Genomic DNA, 20,011 nt, shown 5'->3' on the forward strand with positions numbered 1-20,011 from the left:
CTGCACAGAAATAGTCTGTAAATGTGTTTTCCTCTTTCTATCTGTCCTGCAGAATGCAGCACACATAGAAAGAGGAAAAAACTATGAGAAATAAAGATATTTCTCCTCATTGCGCCTGCCATGGGGAGGCATAAGATTTTGGCGCATTCTCAGGTTTACAAGTCGTTGGAAATCAAGGAGCGCATCAAAACCCATTGGAGTTGCTTGGGGCTTTGCGTGGCTTCATAATTCTGACTCGAAGCCTTGTGTCACGCATGTACCACTTTGCGTAGTGCATACTCATGCATATTATTTGAAAGGGTGTTTATCTCCAGAAAAGTCAAACCCAGCTGTTTCTGGTTATTAATAGTACATACAATTCACCCAATTGGAAAAATAGGCAAGGCTTTCAGTTAGATAATAGTGTGTCTGGGAAAGCACTCATTGCTGTAGTGTCAAGTACGGTGAAAGGGGTAAAACTACTAATACGTCTAAAATTGTTAACCAGGCATTTAAGTTGATTTAACATAGAGGCTATAGACTTTTATTTCCAGGGGTTTTTGTTTTTGTAGCAGTCAATTTAGTTCAAATACATAACATTTAAATGGTCAACCAACATGTATTTCATAGACGTTGGTCTGTGTCAAGGCTATTGAACTGGTAAAATACTAGTCTGGAGGGAGCATCAAATACGTTGTTGCAGTGCCTAACTATGAATATAGAATTTGGAAGTGGATAACACACAGAGCACTACTTCTACAAATCAGGAAAATATGTACTTCAAGAGCAGTGTCATAAATTTAAATTGACAAACTCAAGTCATGCCACAAAGTAGTAGTAAACAATGGAGCTGCAAAGTCTGCAGGTGGTAATGTTTGCATTGCATTGATGCATGTATATAAAAACTGGGACAATGTTCATAGACATTCCGGTTATATGCATTCAGAATGTGGCCCATAATACGGATAAAGCTTTTTAATCTCCGGGTGGTAATGGCCACAAAGTAAGTGTTACTTCTGGGCCATTATCACTAGACGCATAATACAGCACACCCATATTACAGTCCACAGTGCTAGGGGCATTTCGAGGCTGTAGCTAATTTAGATTAGCACAGCATGCCACAAGGAAACGTCTCAAGGGTGAAAAAAGGTAAAAAGTAAAAAACAGCACGAAACCGCCCTAAAATATTGAAACAGTAACTTTCTACTCTCAATATTACCCTCTCCAGTAGAATGGGATATTGTCAGTTACACGGAAGAGTATCAGAAAATGTATTTTGAAGGGGTTATGTTTGAGGATCAAGTTCAAGGCAATTTCATTTCAACCTATCACTACAGTAAATATGCATACTCAAAACAAGCAAGCAATTAAATGAGTGCCAAGTCCATTAAAAAAACAAAGGTATTTTACTCAAGGTACTGAATTGCACAAGAAAGAATACAGGCAAATCCTACAAATATGAACAACAGATAAGTGAATAAACAAGGAAATGGTCCAGATGTTGGCATTACATCAAATGTTCTCATTAGTCTTACAAGAAGAAGGGATGCGTACCCTGGACTTACAGGGCACATTTTAATATACACAAGTCCGAAATCACAGGAAATTCATAAGTATTACAGTGATTAAAGGACATTTCCAATTTAAAGTCCATCCATTTGGTCTTGACACAAATTCCTGGAAGTAGTGGTAACTCATCTGCGAAGGGATAGAAGCCTTGCCTGTCCTTATGTGGATGACTGGGTGCAAAAGGTCAACTTACAAAGCAAAGTAAGTGAGGATATTCTGATAAGCATGGCAGTTGTACAAGATCTGAGAGTACCCACCAGATGCAAGTCAACAGCTTCCCTAGTGCATAAAATATACTACATAAAATGTTATATGTTAAAGCAATAGTGTATTAGTTGAAGGGCAGATGACTTTTTGTTAAGAAGAAGTGTCAGGAAGCCTTATCCAACAGCTTGACATTTTGCACCTTTCCTTAGATACTTAACATTTGGGATAATCTCAGGACTAAATATAAGACTTCTGCTGCACTGTGGAGATGCCCAGATGAGTGAGCACTAAGGAAATTGAAAAACAAATGAATTTTGTAAGTGGTAGGCATCTTATTTATGGTGGACAAATATATTTAACACAATGAAGGAGGTGTAATTTCAACAGCTATGCCTACTTCAGACCACAGGAACGGATGCTTCCTTAATAGAGTGGGGTGCTTTGGAGAGCTGGAAATACAGGTAGTGTAGTCACAGAGGTCATTATATCCTATAAAAATACTGGAACAGAGAACCATTCACCTAGCCTTAAAGTCCTTTTGACTGACAAGACTTGTAGAGCAGACAATGCAATAATGATACATTAAACGACAGAGAGCAAAAGGTTTGTTTGCACCCACTTTTTCTTTCTTGAGGACACTTACAACACTCTGGAAGTATTGAAGTTGCCACAGATAATTGAGCCCTTCTGTAATATGGATGTTGTGGCCGCACATTTTATGCCAGTAGGATCCCAAGGAAGCATTCCCTCATTTGCATGAGCAGTGATTTCTGTACAAATGATACAATTTCTTTACACCTGTACCAGCATAATATTACAGACAAAAGTGCAGGGGCAAAGAGGTTGTGCACTAATTGTGCACCACATGTGAAGTTATACACATTCAATGTGCCCCTGAGGGCGTCGCTTGGAAGGGGGTCATGGCAGTGGTAAGTACCTTCCCAGGAACCTCCTACAGGTTAAGCGCAGTAATGCCTGCAGGGCAGGATCTCTGCCCCTAGATAAAAATTAAGCCCGGGCTCGCTTGGATAGAGCTGCAGCTTCAAACAACAGTTCAATCTGTCACTGATGCACTTTCCTCATCGCACATGAATTCTGTTACTGATCGTGCCAGTGTTCCGTAACGCTCACATTTTCTTTTAATTGGGCGTAGTGTTCTGGTCTGCATTGGGTGCACCCAATAAAGAGTGCACTGCAACTTAAATGATGAGTGTACACAGCTGGTAATACACCCTGTACTTCTAGGCACACTGCAATTTCTTTTGAATTGTGACGCTATGCTTCTGCTATCTGCGCACTTTATTTAATTTTTGTATATTTGAAGAAAACAACACGAGTAAGGGTCAGAAACCGCTGCTGGCTCATTTGTCAGATTAAATAGATATCGTGAAAAAATGGCAAGCATGTTAAAAAAAAAAGTTGTCTCTAGGATCCTGCGCACTGATAGAGATAATTGGTGTTGATGAATTTAGTTAAAAATCCAATCGTACATTACAAGTAAGGATATTTCTACCTTGCATGCCTCCCTCTAATACACATTTTATTTTTTCGTACAGGAGTGCAGATGGGGAGGTTAATATTTTGCAGCCATGGATTGTGGTTAACCTTGTGGTTGCTATCCTCGTTGGTCTGTCCTGGCTTTTCCTGTCTTACAGCCCAGAGCTTGATCACACCGAAGGTACTGTGTGGAATCAGGACATTGATGAAACATAGTTTACATTGTGTGCTTGTGGAAGTGTTATTCTTTTATTACAAAATTATTTTAATCAAAATAACACTATTTCATTTAGTTTCTCCATAACATAAAAAGATAATTTACAGTCAAATCCACAAGTGGAAATTAATTCCCAAAATTATTGTTGTCATTATGAGTTTAGCAGCTTGCTATTTTTTTGTTTTGAGTGTAAGTCACTTTGGGCCAGATGTACTAAGCATTTAAACTATAGAAAAATGTGCAATTTCTATGTCTGCAACTGTTAAACATGCTTTTTCATAAATACCAACTTCATTTTAAGAGTCAGAAAAGATTTTCCAACCCTTAGAATGGGATCCAAAATGAATACTAATTTGATGTATCAAAGGGGCAGGTTGTAGATGTATATGTCAAATACCAAATCAGTATCATATGCATCGCCAAATCTGTGCCTGTGTTAAATGATGAAATACAGTCGTAAGACATTGGAAATTTAAAGGAGCATGTATGGTTTTTTTTTCCAAAAGAGAAGATTTGTTGAAGATTAGGCAGTGGTCGCATGGACTTTTTTTGTAAGCAGTATCATTTCCATTAAGGAAAACGGGCTGGATTTCTTTTTAAAAGCAAAAGTTTACTTTATTTAAAAGCAATCACAGACGTGATGGTCTGCTGACCCCGGCAGGAATATATCATAAAGATGACCTCCAATCATAGTGAGTTACAGTTTGTGAACTACTTTATTACAATTCATGAGTTAGGTTGGATTGCTGCCCAGAATTTTTAAGAACAGACCTATTACTATATAGGTCAGTTCTTAAAATGATTTACTGGTCCCAATTTTGTGAGCAGTAAATAGTACATCTGGTCCTTTGTCTCAAAAACCTTTCAGTGCCAAATACCCAAATTATCAGTAATAGTTACTTGATCAGCATAAAGAGATAATCTTACATTCATTTTATTTTCTATTACCAGGAGGGAGAGTTAGACAGATTTGACCAGAATTTGTACACATGTTCTGAATTAAGTAGATTTCTTAATATTTACACTGACTTCATCAACATTCTTTGTCAAGTAAACACATTACTGTTTTAGACAGTAGTACTGCAGCGTTAAACTTGTAACCCAGAGAAAGACCTGTTATATTTACAGTGTACTAAAAAAATTCTGTTTATTGTACAAGGGTGCATTTGTTTTTTTAGGTTGTATTATCACAGCTTTAATCATGTAACCTCAGGAAAGACCTGTCACGTTTAAGACATACTCTAAAGATGCCCAATGGCTCAAAAATCATTTTAATACGCTGCAAAGTGCTTCCCAGTTGATTCCAGGAATCATTTTATTTACAAAGAATAGTAAAAACAAATAAAATATAATTGAAAGTGGTAAATAGTGTAGTTGTGAAACAACGCTGAATGAAAAACATTTTTTTTCCTCCATCTGAATGTTTACATTTTCATTCTTATTTTCTGTTATATACAGATTTGATGTTTCTCCCGGACATTGATGAGTTCTCTGAACATGAAAAAGGAATAAAAATGCAGGCGTAGAGGCAGACACCACTGAAACCTTTATTAGAGAATTGTATGTGTTCTGTTATCATTTGTATATCGATCTGTATTTTGTAAGATACAGTTTTATTTTTATATGATTTTTACATAGTTGTTTTCAAAATGTAAGATGAACTTTTCATTAGCTATGCCATAGTTTGCCATTTTGTTATATCATTTTGTTAAAAAATGTATTTTGTTAAAATAAATCAGATGGCTTTTTCAAATGACTTGCTGGTTTTTCTTTGGAACAAAATATGAAGGTGTCTGACTAAGCCCTTCTTGAAGTCTGTTTAACAGAGTTGAGTGATTAAAATAGCAATGGAAAATATAATACGCTGCCACAAATAACCCTGTGTTGATTAGGAATTTCCACAAAAGGTCATAGAAAAGAGAACTGAAACCTGAGGCTCAGTTAATCATCAAAGCCCAGATGGTTTACAAAATGCACTGAGAAAATTTACTAATCCTTAGTTGGCCATTAATCTTGTCTGGTTTTATGGTAGAGAGAGATATTGTACACAACAAACCACAAAGACCCAGATTTAGGGGGACCTAGTGCCTCCTTGCGCCACATGAGCTAATGTGGCCCAGCGAGGCCAAAAACACCACATCAGAATTCCAAAGTGGCGCAATGCATGCATTACGCCACTTTGTAACCCCTTGCACCACATTATGCCTGCACCAGGCATAATGTATGAAAGCGGGGCGTTCCCCGTTAGGGGGTATGAAAAAATGGCGCAAAAAAATTGAAACAATTTCTTTGCACCATTTTGTGCGCCATTTTTAACGCCTGCACAGAGCAGGTCTGAAAGAAGGCACACCATTATTTATAATGGGCCTCAGTGTGCTTTGCAGGGTTATCGTCAACATTTTTTACGCTAATCCTGCAAAACGCAAAACTCTCATCGAAAGGTCTGACGCTAGGTCCCTAACTACAGTATCTTAAATACGGCGCACACATGGTGGCATTAGGGGGCACTAAAGGGAGCAAGAAAAGTGGAACTGCATTGGATGCAGCGCCACATTTCTTAAATCTGCCCCATTGCTTTTGCTAGTATTATGGCTGAGAGATATTGTACACAATAAAACGCCTAGCCTGTTACTTTACAGTCTATAAACACTATATTATAGATTTTTTTAATTGAGAATATTCCATAGGACAACAAAGCAGCTTCCTTACATTCACAGAAACACCATATTATTATAGATATCACTGATTACATCACTTATATATTGGAGAATGTACCACCAACTGTGCATTATCGAATATTGCAAGTCACTGAGGCATTCCATGTCCATATAGAACAAGGTTGAAAGCATATGGGCATGGAAATAAAGGTGATTTGCTATATCCTTAGAACACATGGGAACCTGCAATCCCTGTATAAAAGCCCCTATCTCATCTCCTTATTACTGTTGAGTTGTGAACATCTCTAGTCACCTCTAATAACGAAATGGCATAGTTGCTCAACTTCAATACGTTATTACAGTTGAGTTATGACATCATAATACCTGCTTCCAGAGCCAGCATCCAAAGTGAAACGCAGGTCAACAAGCATAATTACAGCTAAAGTTTAAAAAAAGAGAATGAGGATTAGAGTTACCTCCATTAAGAAATATGAATGGTACTGCTTTTTTACTGAACTTTTTGGACTATAAAAAAACATCTAAGCAGTAAAATGTGACCACATTGCAGCATCTGACAAGAAGCAGCCATGAGTTTAATTCTAAAACGCCTAATGAGGACCTACAGACAAAGACCAGCATTGGGAAAGCCAATAGATCTCGCCTATGCAAGAGCTATTAGCTTTGCCAATGTGTTTAAGTTATGTGTTCATCAGTGTGACTGCTGTTCAGCATGGCTAAAAGTTCCTGGCATAGATGAGAGTGGTGTGGAGTGACGTAGAGTGGAATGACGAAGAGTGGCGTAGAGTGTTGTAAAGTGGATTGACAAAGAGTGTCATGTAGTGGAGTGCCATAGTGTAGAGTCGCGTAGATTGGCATACACTAGAATGGCAAGGAGTGGAGTGGACTGGTGTAGAGTGCATTGGCATTTAGCATGGATACTCAGAAATGTTTCCAAATTTACAGTCTGGTTTGTGCCCGAGGGCTGCACCAATGTGCCTGTGGTTCAGGGAGGGGCTACTGGGGTCAAAAACAAAAATCACCCATTCCAAAACATTACGAGACAATACTGTATTCCGAAACTAGATACAACTACAAAGAGGTACGTTTTGATAATGCATTTCTATTATTAGACAGTAGCAATCTTAAGAGGCATTCTATGATAATCCTCGTTAACCAGATATTCAGCACAGGCCCAATGCAGCACAGGTTTAACTAAGTCCGAAAAATAGGTATTTACTAAGAACTTATTTTACACTTCATGTCTCCTATTAGTGTCCTGTAATCTGGTACTATGTCTGAAACGGTAAACCTTAAGAGCTGATCCAGGTATGGCTGTAAGCTTATTTCTGAGTATACTCTTCAACAGTCCCATTGTGAAACATGAACTTTCACAAACATATGTTGACCCAAACATACAAATTACTTTCTAGGCCACTGTAAAATGAACAGGAAATTTCTGAGATGGAACAATGCTCTAGAATTCGTCTGGTGTCTGCCCCAAAAAAGATGCTTCGAGAGCTGAATTGTGCTGCATCTCTATTAGCCCCATTTGTGCTTGTACCCTTTTCATGCCAATAGGTTCAACAACATCAAGATTTCGTGCACTCACCATCCATGGGTATTCAACCAGCCTGAACAGAGGGTTGAGGGCTCTGAATTGAGAAAATTGCTTTTTGATCTCCCGAGTAATGTCCTCAAGACATGCACCAAGGTTTAGCATTGGCAGTTTTTCTTGTGCATTTGGAAAACTCTGAGTCACAGTCAATAGTTTTCGGAAGTGGGTGAAATCAGCAACATCCAGTTCTTTGAATAACACAAGCTTACTTTCAAATGAGTAAATACCATTCATCATGGAGCACACAAGCTGTTGTTTGCCTTGCAGCATCAAATTGAGAGCATTGAATTGTGCAAATAGATCTGAAAGAAAATGGAACATTATAAGCCATTTCACATCCTTTAGTTCTGGGAATGATTGACCTCTACTGTTTTCAAAGTGTTCAGTTACAGGAAACAAATTAATGAACCGCTCCAGAACTTTCCCTTTGCTTAGCCATCGCACTTGTGTATTAAGAGGTCTGTATATTCCGCTTTGGAATCCTGCAACATAGCTTTAAAAAGTCTATGGTTAAGGGCTTTGGCACGAATAAAGTTAACACTTTCCACTGCAAGTTTTAGTACGTTATTCAGTTCTCTGTGCTTTAATTTTGCACACAAAGCTTCTCTATGAAGAACGCAGTGGTAATCTATCACAGGTGAGTTTTTTAAGCAGAGATACAAAGCCTCTGTAATGGCCTGCTATGGACAGGAGCCTATCTGTTGTGATGCTGACAAGTGTCCAATGTTATGTGATGCGTTTTAAAGTAGTTGCAGATGCTGTCCAGTATCTCTGCTACTGCTGTGTGCCCTTTCCGTGGTAGAAGGCACAGGAGCTCTTCTTTGGGATGAAGTGATTGGTTCAAATATCTCACCCAAACTAATAACTGGGCCACATTTCATACATCTGTGGACTCATAAATTACAATGCTGAAGTACGGTGGCTCTCCAACTGCTTTGATCACCTGCTCCTGGAAGTTTTCACCCACTGCCTCTATTCTGCGTGCACATGTGGAATTCGTTAGCTGTAATTCGCCGATTTCTTCTAAAATGCTGGCTTTGTTGCTACAGATTTCAAACAAAATTTCAGCTGCTAAAAGGAACAATTTCTTCACCAGCTCTGCCTCTAAGATTGGCTTCTTATGTTTGGCAAGCAAGTAGCATATTTTGAATGATGCTTCTGTAACATCCTCAGATTTCTTCATCTGGCAAAGGAAGAGTTTCTGCTGGAAAGGAAGCGATTGCTTTAATGATGGCACTTTTGCCAAACGCAGTTTTGAGTGCATTGGGAAGTTCTGAGTATATCCTGGGTGTCGAGTTTCTTCAGTGCCGTTCCGGGTTATATCTCTTAAGAAAATTTACTTTCTCTTTGCAAAGCAAACATGTGGCTTTATCTTTTGGCCATTCAACAAACAAGTACTCTTCTTCCCATGCTGCGTGGAATGACCTGTTTCATTCTGTATAGTTCTGAGTCATTTGCAAGGCTTGGTAACTGGACTGCAGGCCACTGCAGAGCTCTCCAGCGGGTTTGTTACTGTGTATTAAGTAACAAGGTCAAGGAATCAGATTTCCCCTTCACGATAGACTGACACCGCCCCCTGGCAGATAGACCAACACCGCCTCACAGCAGATGGGCCAACACTGCCTCACGGCAAATGGACCAACACCACCTCACGACAGATAGATCGACATCGCCTCATGATAGATGGACTGACACCACCTCAAGAGAAGAATGTTATAAAAAAGATTTTTTGAAGTAATGCTTGGACCTTGCTGAGCATCATAGTTTGATGGTTAAAAGGTACCCCACTTAGCCACATCTAGTTTCTCTGCCCACCCCAGAAGTGAAATCAGCAAACACAACACTGAATTGCAAAGCAGCAAAACAAAAAAAACATGATAGTGAGGCCAGTAAATGTTAAATAGGCCCCTTTTAGAGATTGTTTTTTTCACAGTGCACTACGCCACCAAGCAATAGAAATCAAACTGTAAATGAAATGGCAGTAAACCAAACTAATGCAGGACTGCAGCATATTGTAGGGTGATAGATAAAGATTCAAGATGCACATTTTCACTTTTTGTTGCTTTTCATATGTAACGGACACTTTAAAATATATATATTTGTGTGTGTACATACACATAGATTTCTTGTCACATCAATATTTCATCAATTGTATTCCTCATGCACACACTTTCACATACAAACACACATTTTTGACATAACTGACCATTTTTCTTTATGCGCTCTGCAGAGACAGTACAAGGATTGGATGAGCATGTATTCTGTACCCATATATGACCCACTGGTGCTAATTCGGGCTTGTTTTGACCATAAAACCACACCAGAGCAGTTAAGCAGTGTAATTTTTATCAGCCATTTCTGCCATTTCTGTTCTGTTTCTCTGACCTGACCTGTTGCCTAATAGGATGTTTCAGGATAGCTAAGGATGCTTCTCTCTCAATGTGTGGCCATTTGTATTGGAGGAAATGTATTTCAGTGTAGACAGAAGGCATGCTGTGTGGCCATTCCATTCATCCATATAGGATGGTAAAATTCACAATTCCGAGCTGCAAGGAGGTAAATGCCATCAGGCACAAAACCAGTTCTTTGAAGCCTGCCATGCTGAGCATGCCTGACTTGATGTTGAAGAGTCCCAAAAAGCCTTCTCAGGTTTTATGGGTCCTGCTGAATATTTCTAAAGCAATAGATGTATGTACCCCTAATAAATACTATTTCCTTCAGTAATGGCAAATCACAACACGTGTTTGTGCTATTATGCACATTTATTCATGTCTGTTTATTATTACGTATTATATTTAGCCACAAACTGTGCTACAATTGAACAGACAGCAACGTATGGTTACACATTTATTTGTAAAAAATAAATGTGGAGATATATATGCTACTCTTTCATTTATACACACGGCTCAAAATAAATATGGATAAATAATGAAAGATGACTAAAAAATAAATAAATATGGCTAAAGACAAACGGAAATGTTAAAAAAAAAAAATACCATAAAATCGGGAGCTCTAATTAAGGTTATGCCAACAGCAGTGTCCTTCTCATCTTGCTCCAGCCTTGTCCCTTCCTGTTCGTTTCTGTCTGATTTGCACAGAGGTCCCCATCGCCCGAAATCTGCCAGGATAGCAGGTGAACAACTGGGACTTTCCCAGCAAATCCGTGACAGCTTGTCACCCTTCCTACGCAGGTTGCCTGATTTATGAGTGCAAAGTAGTCACAAAAGCTGACCTTGCAATCTTAAATCTATTTAATCATGCTAATTTCATCCCAGGAATGTGTCATGCTACTAAAGGGGCTAAAAAGGAGTGTTCCACGGAGAAAATGGCCTGGAATGTACGGGAACACCCGCAAACTCAAACATGTGTTAGTCATAGCAAATGTTAATGGGGAGAAGCGAATGCTTACCTTTTGGGGTGGGTGGGAGAATCTGCTGGCTGGGTCGAGGAATAGAAATGCTACAGAAATAAGCTTAACGAAAAAGTGTCTGCAAGGTAACATAATATAGAAAGAAGTAATATATCAGAACGTTTAATTAGCAGTCAAAGAAGCACAATACCTCACTTTGAAAATGGAAACTAGATATTTCCCATCCCCAAAGAAATAAAGAAGTGTCCTTGAACTGTTATTCCCCCCACGCTGTGGTATTCCGTTCCCCAAAGTGTTTGGGGTGGCGTACGTACACTGCTCTGCCAATGTACACCAGCCTTCGGCATGCACCTTTCCTTTTTAAGTGCTCTCATGAGCTGGCTGCAGGCAGTGTGTGATGAACAGGTGCGGGCAGAAGACGGCGTTGGCAGAAGAGTGCTGGTTTCTGGCAGCAGGCAGCATGTGAAAATCGGGCGGCAAATGTAGCAGGAAGCTTACCAAAAGGCCCCGTAAAACTTAGCTGTGAACGCTGACTTTTAAAGGGCCTTTGCTTCCCGCCAGTGCCAGACGTGTGATGTCACAACGGCTCCAGTAAACACAGAAGAGGGCCTCTGGGGCCGGAGCACGCAAAATGAAGCTGCGATCGCTCATGCTCCAGTAGCCCTCTTCTGTGTTTCCAGGCCTTCTTGTGTTTACGCAGGTAACCACACCGCAAGGTCCCCTGGCCTCCGAGGAAGGTCTGCTAGGCCATACTATGAGTACCATGGGGATAGAGTGTGGCAGGGTATAGTTACATAGAGTGCAGTGGCATACAGTGCAGCATCGTAAAATCCAGTGGTGCAGAGTAGAGTGCTGGGGCATAGAATGTACACCACTGCGTAGAGTAGAGTGGCATCGAGTGGTGCAGAATGGAGTGGCATAGAGGTGAGTGATGCAGAGGACAGTGGCATAGAGTCCAGTGGCGCAGAGTACAGCTGAGTTGCATAAAGTGGTGCAGAGTAGCATAGAGTCGTGCAGAGTATAGTGCCATAGAGTGCAGGGGCACTGCGTGGCGGAGAGTTCAGTGGCGGCGAATGCAGTGGTGTAGATTACAGTGATGCATAGTAGAGTGCAGTTACAGAGTGCAGTTGTGTAGATTGCATTGCATTGCATTGGCATAGAGTGCATTGGTTGAGAGTAGAGTGGCGTAGAGTCCAGTGGCATAGAGTAGATTGATTCAGAGTAGAGTGGTGCAGAGTAGAGTGCAGTTGACTGTTATGGCGTAGAGTAAAGTGGTGTAGAGTGCAGAGGCATAGAGTGCAGTGGTGCAGATTTGACGTAGAGTGCAGAGGCTTGAAGTTGAGTGTTACAGAGTAAAGTGCATTGATGTCAAGTGTATTGGCATAAAGTGCAGTGGTGTAGAGTACAGTGTTGCAGAGTGGCGTAGAGTGGAATTCTGCAGAGTAGATTGGTAGGGGCCTAGACTGAAGTGGTGTTGACTGCAGTGTTGAAGATTTCAGTGGTGTACAGTAAAGTGTCAAAAAGTGCATAGGCTTAGAGTAGAGTGGTACAGGGTAGAGTAGACAGGCGTGGAGTGGAGTGGTGCAGACTGCAGTGGCGTGGAACAATGAAAGGTGGAGTGGTGTAGAGTAGAGTGCAGTGGTGTGGAGTGATGTAGAGTAGAGTGGACTGGTGTAGAGTGGAGTATTCATGGTTTGGTAGTACAGTGCCATTACAGACAACACGTTTTCATTTGAAATGACCATTACATTTGCATAGACATACAGTTTTACTAATAAAACTATACAGTGCACAGACGAAAAAGTGTGGAAATTGCATCACCTAGTTTATGATTCCTTTTGATCATATTAAAAGATTTGTTTCCAACACTCTTCAGAAATGACAAAAAATGTGCTTCATTTGTGCGTTCATAATTATGATATATTCTAAAATACTTTACACAGTTCCTTTAAATGTTGTTATTTGAGAAAAAAAACTCTTTCCTACCCCCAGTACCCAGCAAGATTGTCACATAAATTCTCTCACTTTGAAGTCAGAGAAAGAAAAGTAAACAAGCACCCCTGGACGACAGTGCCTGACATTTGACCTCAGTCTTTGAATGCACAGCAAATAGGCCGAGATAAGAACAAGATTTAAAGGCATGTTAACTGAAAGCTAGTTTGTGGAAGAACACAGAAAACACAGTTTAGGCAAAAGGAAGGATGAACTTACTGCTTGTCTCACACTACTGTATGTTTTCCTTGCTGGTGAGTAACTAGATTTATTTCAGAGTTTGGTCTGATGAGAGAACCTCCATAAGTTGGCAATTTGCCTGCACTGCCAAACTTGTGCCGCCCCCATCGAAAAAGGGCATCGGCTGACTACAGGTGGAGAGCAAGGATAACCTTAACTCTAACAAACCAGCATTGTCTGGCTTCCTGTATGAAGCAACACCTCCCATTTCATATCACCAACTTGATGAACACTTACTGCACAGCTGAACTTGCCCTGACCATTCTCCCATATGGGAAAACTGAGGGGCATATTTATACTCTGTTTGCGCCGGAATTGCGTCGTTTTTTTTTACGCAATTCCGGCACAAAACGAACTCCATATTTATACCTTGGCGTTAGACGCGTCTAGCGCCAAAGTCCATGGAGTTTGCGTCATTTTTTAGCGTGGACACCTACTTTGCGTTAATGACATGCAAGGTAGGCGTTCCCGTCTAAAAAATTGACTCCGAGGCATGTGCGCCGTATTTACACTCCCGGGCAAAATTCACGCCCGGGAGTGGGCGGGTCAAAAAAAATGACGTACGGCTGCTTTTGCGCCGTTTTTTAGCGCCTGCAAAAGGCAGGCGTTAAGGGACCTGTGGGCTCTGAAGGAGCCCAGAGGTGCCCCCCCATGCCCCCAGGGACACCCCCTGTCACCCTTGCCCACCCCAGGAGGACACCCAAGGCTGGAGGGACCCATCCCAGGGACATTAAGGAAAGTTCAGGTAAGTATTTTTTTGTAATTTTTTGGGTGGCATAGGGGGGCCTGATTTGTGCCCCCCTACATGCCACTATGCCCAATGACCATGCCCAGGGGACAGAAGTCCCCTGGGCATGGCCATTGGGCAAGGGGGCATGACTCCTGTCTTTGCTAAGACAGGAGTCATTTCTATGGGGGTTGGGAGTCGAAAAAAATGGCGCAAATCGGGTTGAGGCGAAAAATTTGCCTCAGCCTGACTTGCCCCATTTTATGATGCCCAAGCTCCATATCCCCCTACGCCGGCGCTGCCTGGTGTACGTCGTTTTTTTCCACGCACACCAGGCAGCGGCTAACGCCGGCTAACGTCATTGATTAAATACGGCGCCCGCATGGTGCTTCAGAATGGCGTTAGCCGGCGCTAATTTTTTTGGCGCAAAACTGCGTTAGCGCAGTTTTGCATCAAAAAGTATAAATATGGCCCAAAGTCTTGAAAGGAGTGATACGAAACAACTACAAGATTACTCTGAACAAAACCAGCATTTTCACCTGGGTATCTGACCCATGAGAGGTACAAAATAATGAGTAGTATGCATCAGAGAATACTGATAAAATGCCCTGTTTATGGGCATTGAAAAATAAAAAATAGTCCTATTTAGAGGACTGGTAATGCCTGACCTGCTATATCTGCCTGGCAGATCTCCCATATAAGGAAATATCCAGGCTGACTCACAGTGATATTTAGAATTCATTCTAACTGCCAATTCATTAGCTAAAGCATTGTAATGGAACTACACCAGGCTATCAACAAATTTGAGTTGCAGTGTTTGTCCAGTAGGACGTTTGTCATCAGCTAACACCAAGTTGTTGTTCCCTCTGATTTCATTCTGGCCTTTATGGGAAAAAAGATGTTTGGGGGCCCAGACTAGCTCTGGAAAACTTTGACTTATGGCTATGGCTAAAAATGATCTGAAAACCTATATCTGTTTATTTTCTCACCTTTGTTTGCCTCCTGCTTCTCCTCCCAGTTTATCCAACTATCTGTGTATTAGGAGTTAGAGACACCTTTGACTGTATAGTAAACTGTATATGTTTTAACTTACTAAACTAGCTAGATCTTCATTGAGAAAAAAGAGGATTGACATAAAAGACCAGGCCGGTGTAACTCTGGAAATGCAGTAAATTGGATCCACTCCTCCTTCCAATGTCATAGTAAATCTTAAAAGCTTTGAGGGACTTGTGGTGCTCATCTACAACTAGAACACCTCAACTCCTCTCTGCTGGAGAGTCGTAGCCTACTCCAGGTACTAACTGGTCCTGGTGTGAGGCATAAGCCCAATGTTGAAGCATGCCACCCGTGGGTGGGTCAGGGTTCTTGTCCTAAAGAAAGTATTCTCCCATACAAAATAACAATATCCCCCCCCCCTCCCTGCTGTTTAATAGACATACTTTTGTGTGTGCTCAATTGTTTAGGGAGTAGTACATTCTGGTTGGGTACCTCATTCCCAAAACATGCATGTGTGAATGTATTAAAATAAACCCTTTCCTATGTCTAAACCTTTTTTAATACATATGTGTCAGCCCTAGGGTAGGCCCTGAACAGCCCAGAGGGCAGGGTATCGTTTATTTAAAAAGTTGAGTGCGCTTTTAAGTTTTACATGTCCTGGTAGTGAAAAACACATAAATTGTTTTTCACTACCTCTCCCATAAGACAACATTGGGTTACCTTATTATATTTAGTAAGTGATAACTTTCAGTTGGTACCAGGTGGAAAGCTTGTGTCTAAATAATTGTAATTAAAAACCCTCTTTAATGGTAAAGTCAGATGTTTTATTTAATCACAATTCTGAAAATTCCGCTTTTAGAAGGTTAACTATACAAGGTGTCTCCTTAAGAAAAGATTTGTAACTCGGTTACTCATTTTTAAGGACGTAGTGATCATGTATCCATTCCCTTACACATATTGTTCATAACGTAGCAAAGAAAAATGAATTATACAGTAAAGCTTGTGACAAGGCGTACTTCTTTACAAATTAACCAGAATTTTATTAATCATTCAACATATCAATCAATCGCATGGGTCAGATAAAACACACTCCCCCGCCCCCTGTCAAACACATATCACCAAACATTATTTCTCTTTAGTCAAGTGGTGATCCTCGACAACTCGGGAGACCCTCTACCCCAACGGTATTGTCCTCCTCAGATGTAGGAACTATATCTACAGAACTGAAGAAGCTCATTAGCCATAAACCAATTTCTATATTTCTGACAACAACATGACCATCTTCAGGATCAAGTGTAAAGTTGTGCAATACTGTTGACCCTACATACCAAATCTGCATGATTGAACAGAATCTCAAAATCATTCAGAGTCATAACATTTTAATCCACAAATGTAGACTAATATTGGTGCAAGTAAGATGGGTACAAACCTTGTAAATTTCTATCTTGTCATTAATTATCAATGAATACCCAGGGCGACGGGTACACAGATCACGCGGCCATCATTTGAGACCAAGATGGATTCTGTTTAATTGTGAAGATTAGGTTTATTAGAAATTAGGCTTTACCTGGTGTCCAGAGCCCATACTTCCAACAGTGGGATATCTTATGCTGGAATAGTTTAGTACACACAGAGGTTCTACAGTGTGGCAAATGTTGGGGGCAAGAGTATGCAACAGTGGATCTGTTGTGAGTCTTACTGTCAGGTTTAACGTACACTCTGCCTTGCTTCTTATGGTGATCACTGGATTTCTATGCACATTTCAAGTTCTTCAAATGTTAGTTGCAGCTTTCTTGCAAATCTTTACCTGTCCACTTCACTTCCATTAATACCTCATTGTTACTCAAGGCCAATGATTTGATCGTAACACTGATTAATCTTCTGCTGTTAGGTGCTACAGTCAGCTCAAAAGAGCTGAAGCATGTAGGCACTGAGGGCCAGATTTACTAACATTTTGTGTCATGGTTGCACCACTTTTGTGGCGCATCCATAACACAAAATGCTAGTAGATATTTACAAGGCAACACTGGGGGCGTGTTGCACTGCCTTGCATGGGTTTGCAAAAAAATGTAACGCAATGCAGTGGCTTGCGCTGCGTTGTGTTACATTTCATTCTGGGAAGTGTTCCATGGGTGGAACATTGATGTTTCCTTGCTGCCACCCATGGATTTCACACACTCCCAGATTTACAAAGGTTTGTAAACCTGAGACTGTGTGAAATTGCTACACCTCCCAGAGGATGGCGTAACAAGGAGAAGTTTTTTTTTATTCTCCTCGTTAATTGCTCTTTCTATGTGTGCTGCATTCTGCAGTACGCATAGAAAGATGAAAATGACCTGAGAGTTTGTTTTTGGGCAGGAAGGTGTCCCTTTCTACATAAAAAATGATTCTCTTTGTAATGCAGGCACTCTTGCACTGTGATGCAAGGGTGCCTGCATTGATGCTATGGTGCCTGAAGTGCGCCAATGCTATGAGAGAGCAGGAGTGCACTCTATCCTAGTAGATATGGCACACTACTGCTCTCTCCCTTTCATGCAATGCAGCATAGCAAGTTGCTTTGCTACATTACATTTTGTGAAAGGTTAGTAAAGCTGGCCCTCTAAGTATAGGAATACTCCATATGGACCTTGGCATGTTGGAAGTTGGATGCATATAGACCCGCAAAGGGACTGAGATTGCATTCTCTGCCTCTAACATCTTCATCTTCGAGGCAGTGTCAATCTTCTTGTCTTACCTTATAATGATTCTCTGCTCTCTCTTATTCTCTTTCCTTCTATTCCATCTTAGTATTCTGAGGTTTCAGGCTGGGCTGGGGCTCAGCCGTTTCATAATTGATCTCCTGTCATAATTAAACTGGATTTTTGAATAGTATGACATCTCCTTAAGTTTGAAACCACTGCATACCCACTAATGTGAGAATTTCTCTCTTGGTGCTGCTATAGTCAGTTATTAATGGGAAGCATTCCCAGTGGGTCCTCTGATTAACCACAGGAGCTTTGGGACCTTGTGTTCTATAGCATACGAATTAGATAACCAAGATACAACTTGTAACACTCAAGGTTTACTATAAGAGATGTTTGAAGCTTTGGAACTCAGACACAGCATGGCACAATATTCCCATATAATGAACTCATGGTCATTCAGAGTGCATACATTTTAAAAAGAATAGGTATTTACTGAAATGTTGGAAAGTAAAACGATTAACAAAACAGAATAAATATGTAATTTTTGGTGTCACAATATAATTCTAGTTTACAGTGTCTATGTGGTAACGCGCTCCATTTAAATATCATTGGGCCAGTGAACTATGCTGTCACGTGAATTTAGATTTGTGAGTTTAAAGCTATCCGGAGAAAACAAGTGGTGTCAGTTCTCTCTTGATGACTTTATTTAATGAATGAAACACACAGGGGGTCATTCCGACCCCGGCGATCAAGGACCGCCGGGGTCGGCGGGAGCACCGCCAACAGGCTGGCGGTGCCCCGCAGGGCATTCTGACCGCGGTAGTTTGGCCGCGGTCAGAACAGGAAAACCGGCGGTGTCCCGCCGGTTTTCTGCTGCCCTGGGAATCCCCCATGGCGGCGCAGCTTGCTTGCCGCCATGGGGGATTCCGACCCCCTCACCGCCATCCTGTTCCTGGCGGTTCCGCCCGCCAGGAACAGGATGGCGGTGTGGGGTGTCGTGGGGCCCCTGAGGGCCCCTGCAGTGCCCATGCCAATGGCATGGGCACTGCAGGGGCCCCAGTAAGAGGCCCCCACTTTGTATTTCAGTGTCTGCTTTGCAGACACTGAAATACGCGACGGGTGCCACTGCACCCGTCGCACATCCTCCACTCCGCCGGCTCCATTCGGAGCCGGCATCCTCATGGAGGGGTGTTTCCCACTGGGCTGGCGGGCGGCCTTTTGTCGGTCGACCACCAGCCCAGTGGGAAACCCAGAATACCCGCGGCGGTCTTTTGACCGCGCAGCGGTATTCTGGCGGTTCCCTCCAGGCGGGCGGCTCCCGCCGCCCGCCGGGGTCAGAATGACCCCCACAGACCGGTGCCATACAATATGTTGCAACATAATAAGTGGTTTATGATAAACCTGCCTATTGACCTGGCAGTACCCCTGCCCGCCGGTAGGTGCCGCCATTCAGCTCCACATGCATTGTCAGCGTCATCCGTGCGGAAAGTGACATCTGTGGCACCTGCGTAGGCACCACCCAGGCACGCTGACGTCAGTTCTTTTCACAACAGCCACGACGGATCCGGAAATAGCTAACCCTTCAGTCACTTTTTGAAGGTTTTTTTTTCAACGTTTTGTCAAAGTTTTTTTGAGTTTTTCGTTCTGGTGTGGCAGTATGTCATGTAGGAGAGTGGGCTTCAAGCCCTGTGGCACCTGTCACCGGCCGATATCGCTGACCGACCGCACCGTGTGGTACCTCGATTGCGACCCAAAGTCGTGCTCCGACTGCCAGACGATGAAACCAAAGGCTTTGAGGGAGCGTACCCTCAAGCTAACTGACTCCATGCCTATTGAGGTCCCAGTCAAGAGGAAGGGCCCGGGGTTGGTCGTGGAGTCAGAGGTTGTCGCCCTATTTGAAATCTTCAGGACACTTGGGTAAGCCCAAACATAAGAAGAAGAAGTTGAAGTGTACTTTGACTTCTCCGCGTCTGCTGGGTGACAAGATGCAAGAGCGTCCTCATTCTAGGCCTCGCTCAGTGGTTGAGTCTGCACTAGGGCCAACTTCATACTTCCCTGAGATTCCGCGAGCTGGAGTGACCCCGCCCCAACACAAGGAGTTTTAGGATGCCACATGAACCATAATTGAACGACCTGACCCCTCCAGCGTGCCTTCGGGCACCGTGGGATCAGCAGGGGCCTCCGCTGGTTCTGCACTGGTGGCTCCAGCACCAGCAGAGCCTCAGGGATCCACTTCTGGATCCGGGCCAGTGCCAGTCATG

The 20,011-nt window shown here is 42.0% G+C and overlaps 1 protein-coding gene across 1 annotated transcript in view; it reads left to right on the plus strand.

Annotated features, from left to right (window-relative positions):
- Positions 1–5,225, plus strand: part of TMEM237 (transmembrane protein 237) — a 54,295-nt gene extending 49,070 nt beyond the window's left edge. The window contains exons 10-11 of the mRNA XM_069221578.1: positions 3,312–3,433; positions 4,928–5,225. Coding sequence (XP_069077679.1) covers positions 3,312–3,433; positions 4,928–4,995 — 190 coding nt within the window. The 3' untranslated portion in view covers positions 4,996–5,225. The remainder of the gene's footprint in view (positions 1–3,311; positions 3,434–4,927) is intronic.
- The last annotated feature ends 14,786 nt before the right edge of the window (positions 5,226–20,011 follow it).

The sequence above is a fragment of the Pleurodeles waltl genome, chromosome 3_1, assembly GCF_031143425.1.
Source record: "Pleurodeles waltl isolate 20211129_DDA chromosome 3_1, aPleWal1.hap1.20221129, whole genome shotgun sequence".
In the NCBI taxonomy this organism is placed as follows: domain Eukaryota; kingdom Metazoa; phylum Chordata; class Amphibia; order Caudata; family Salamandridae; genus Pleurodeles; species Pleurodeles waltl.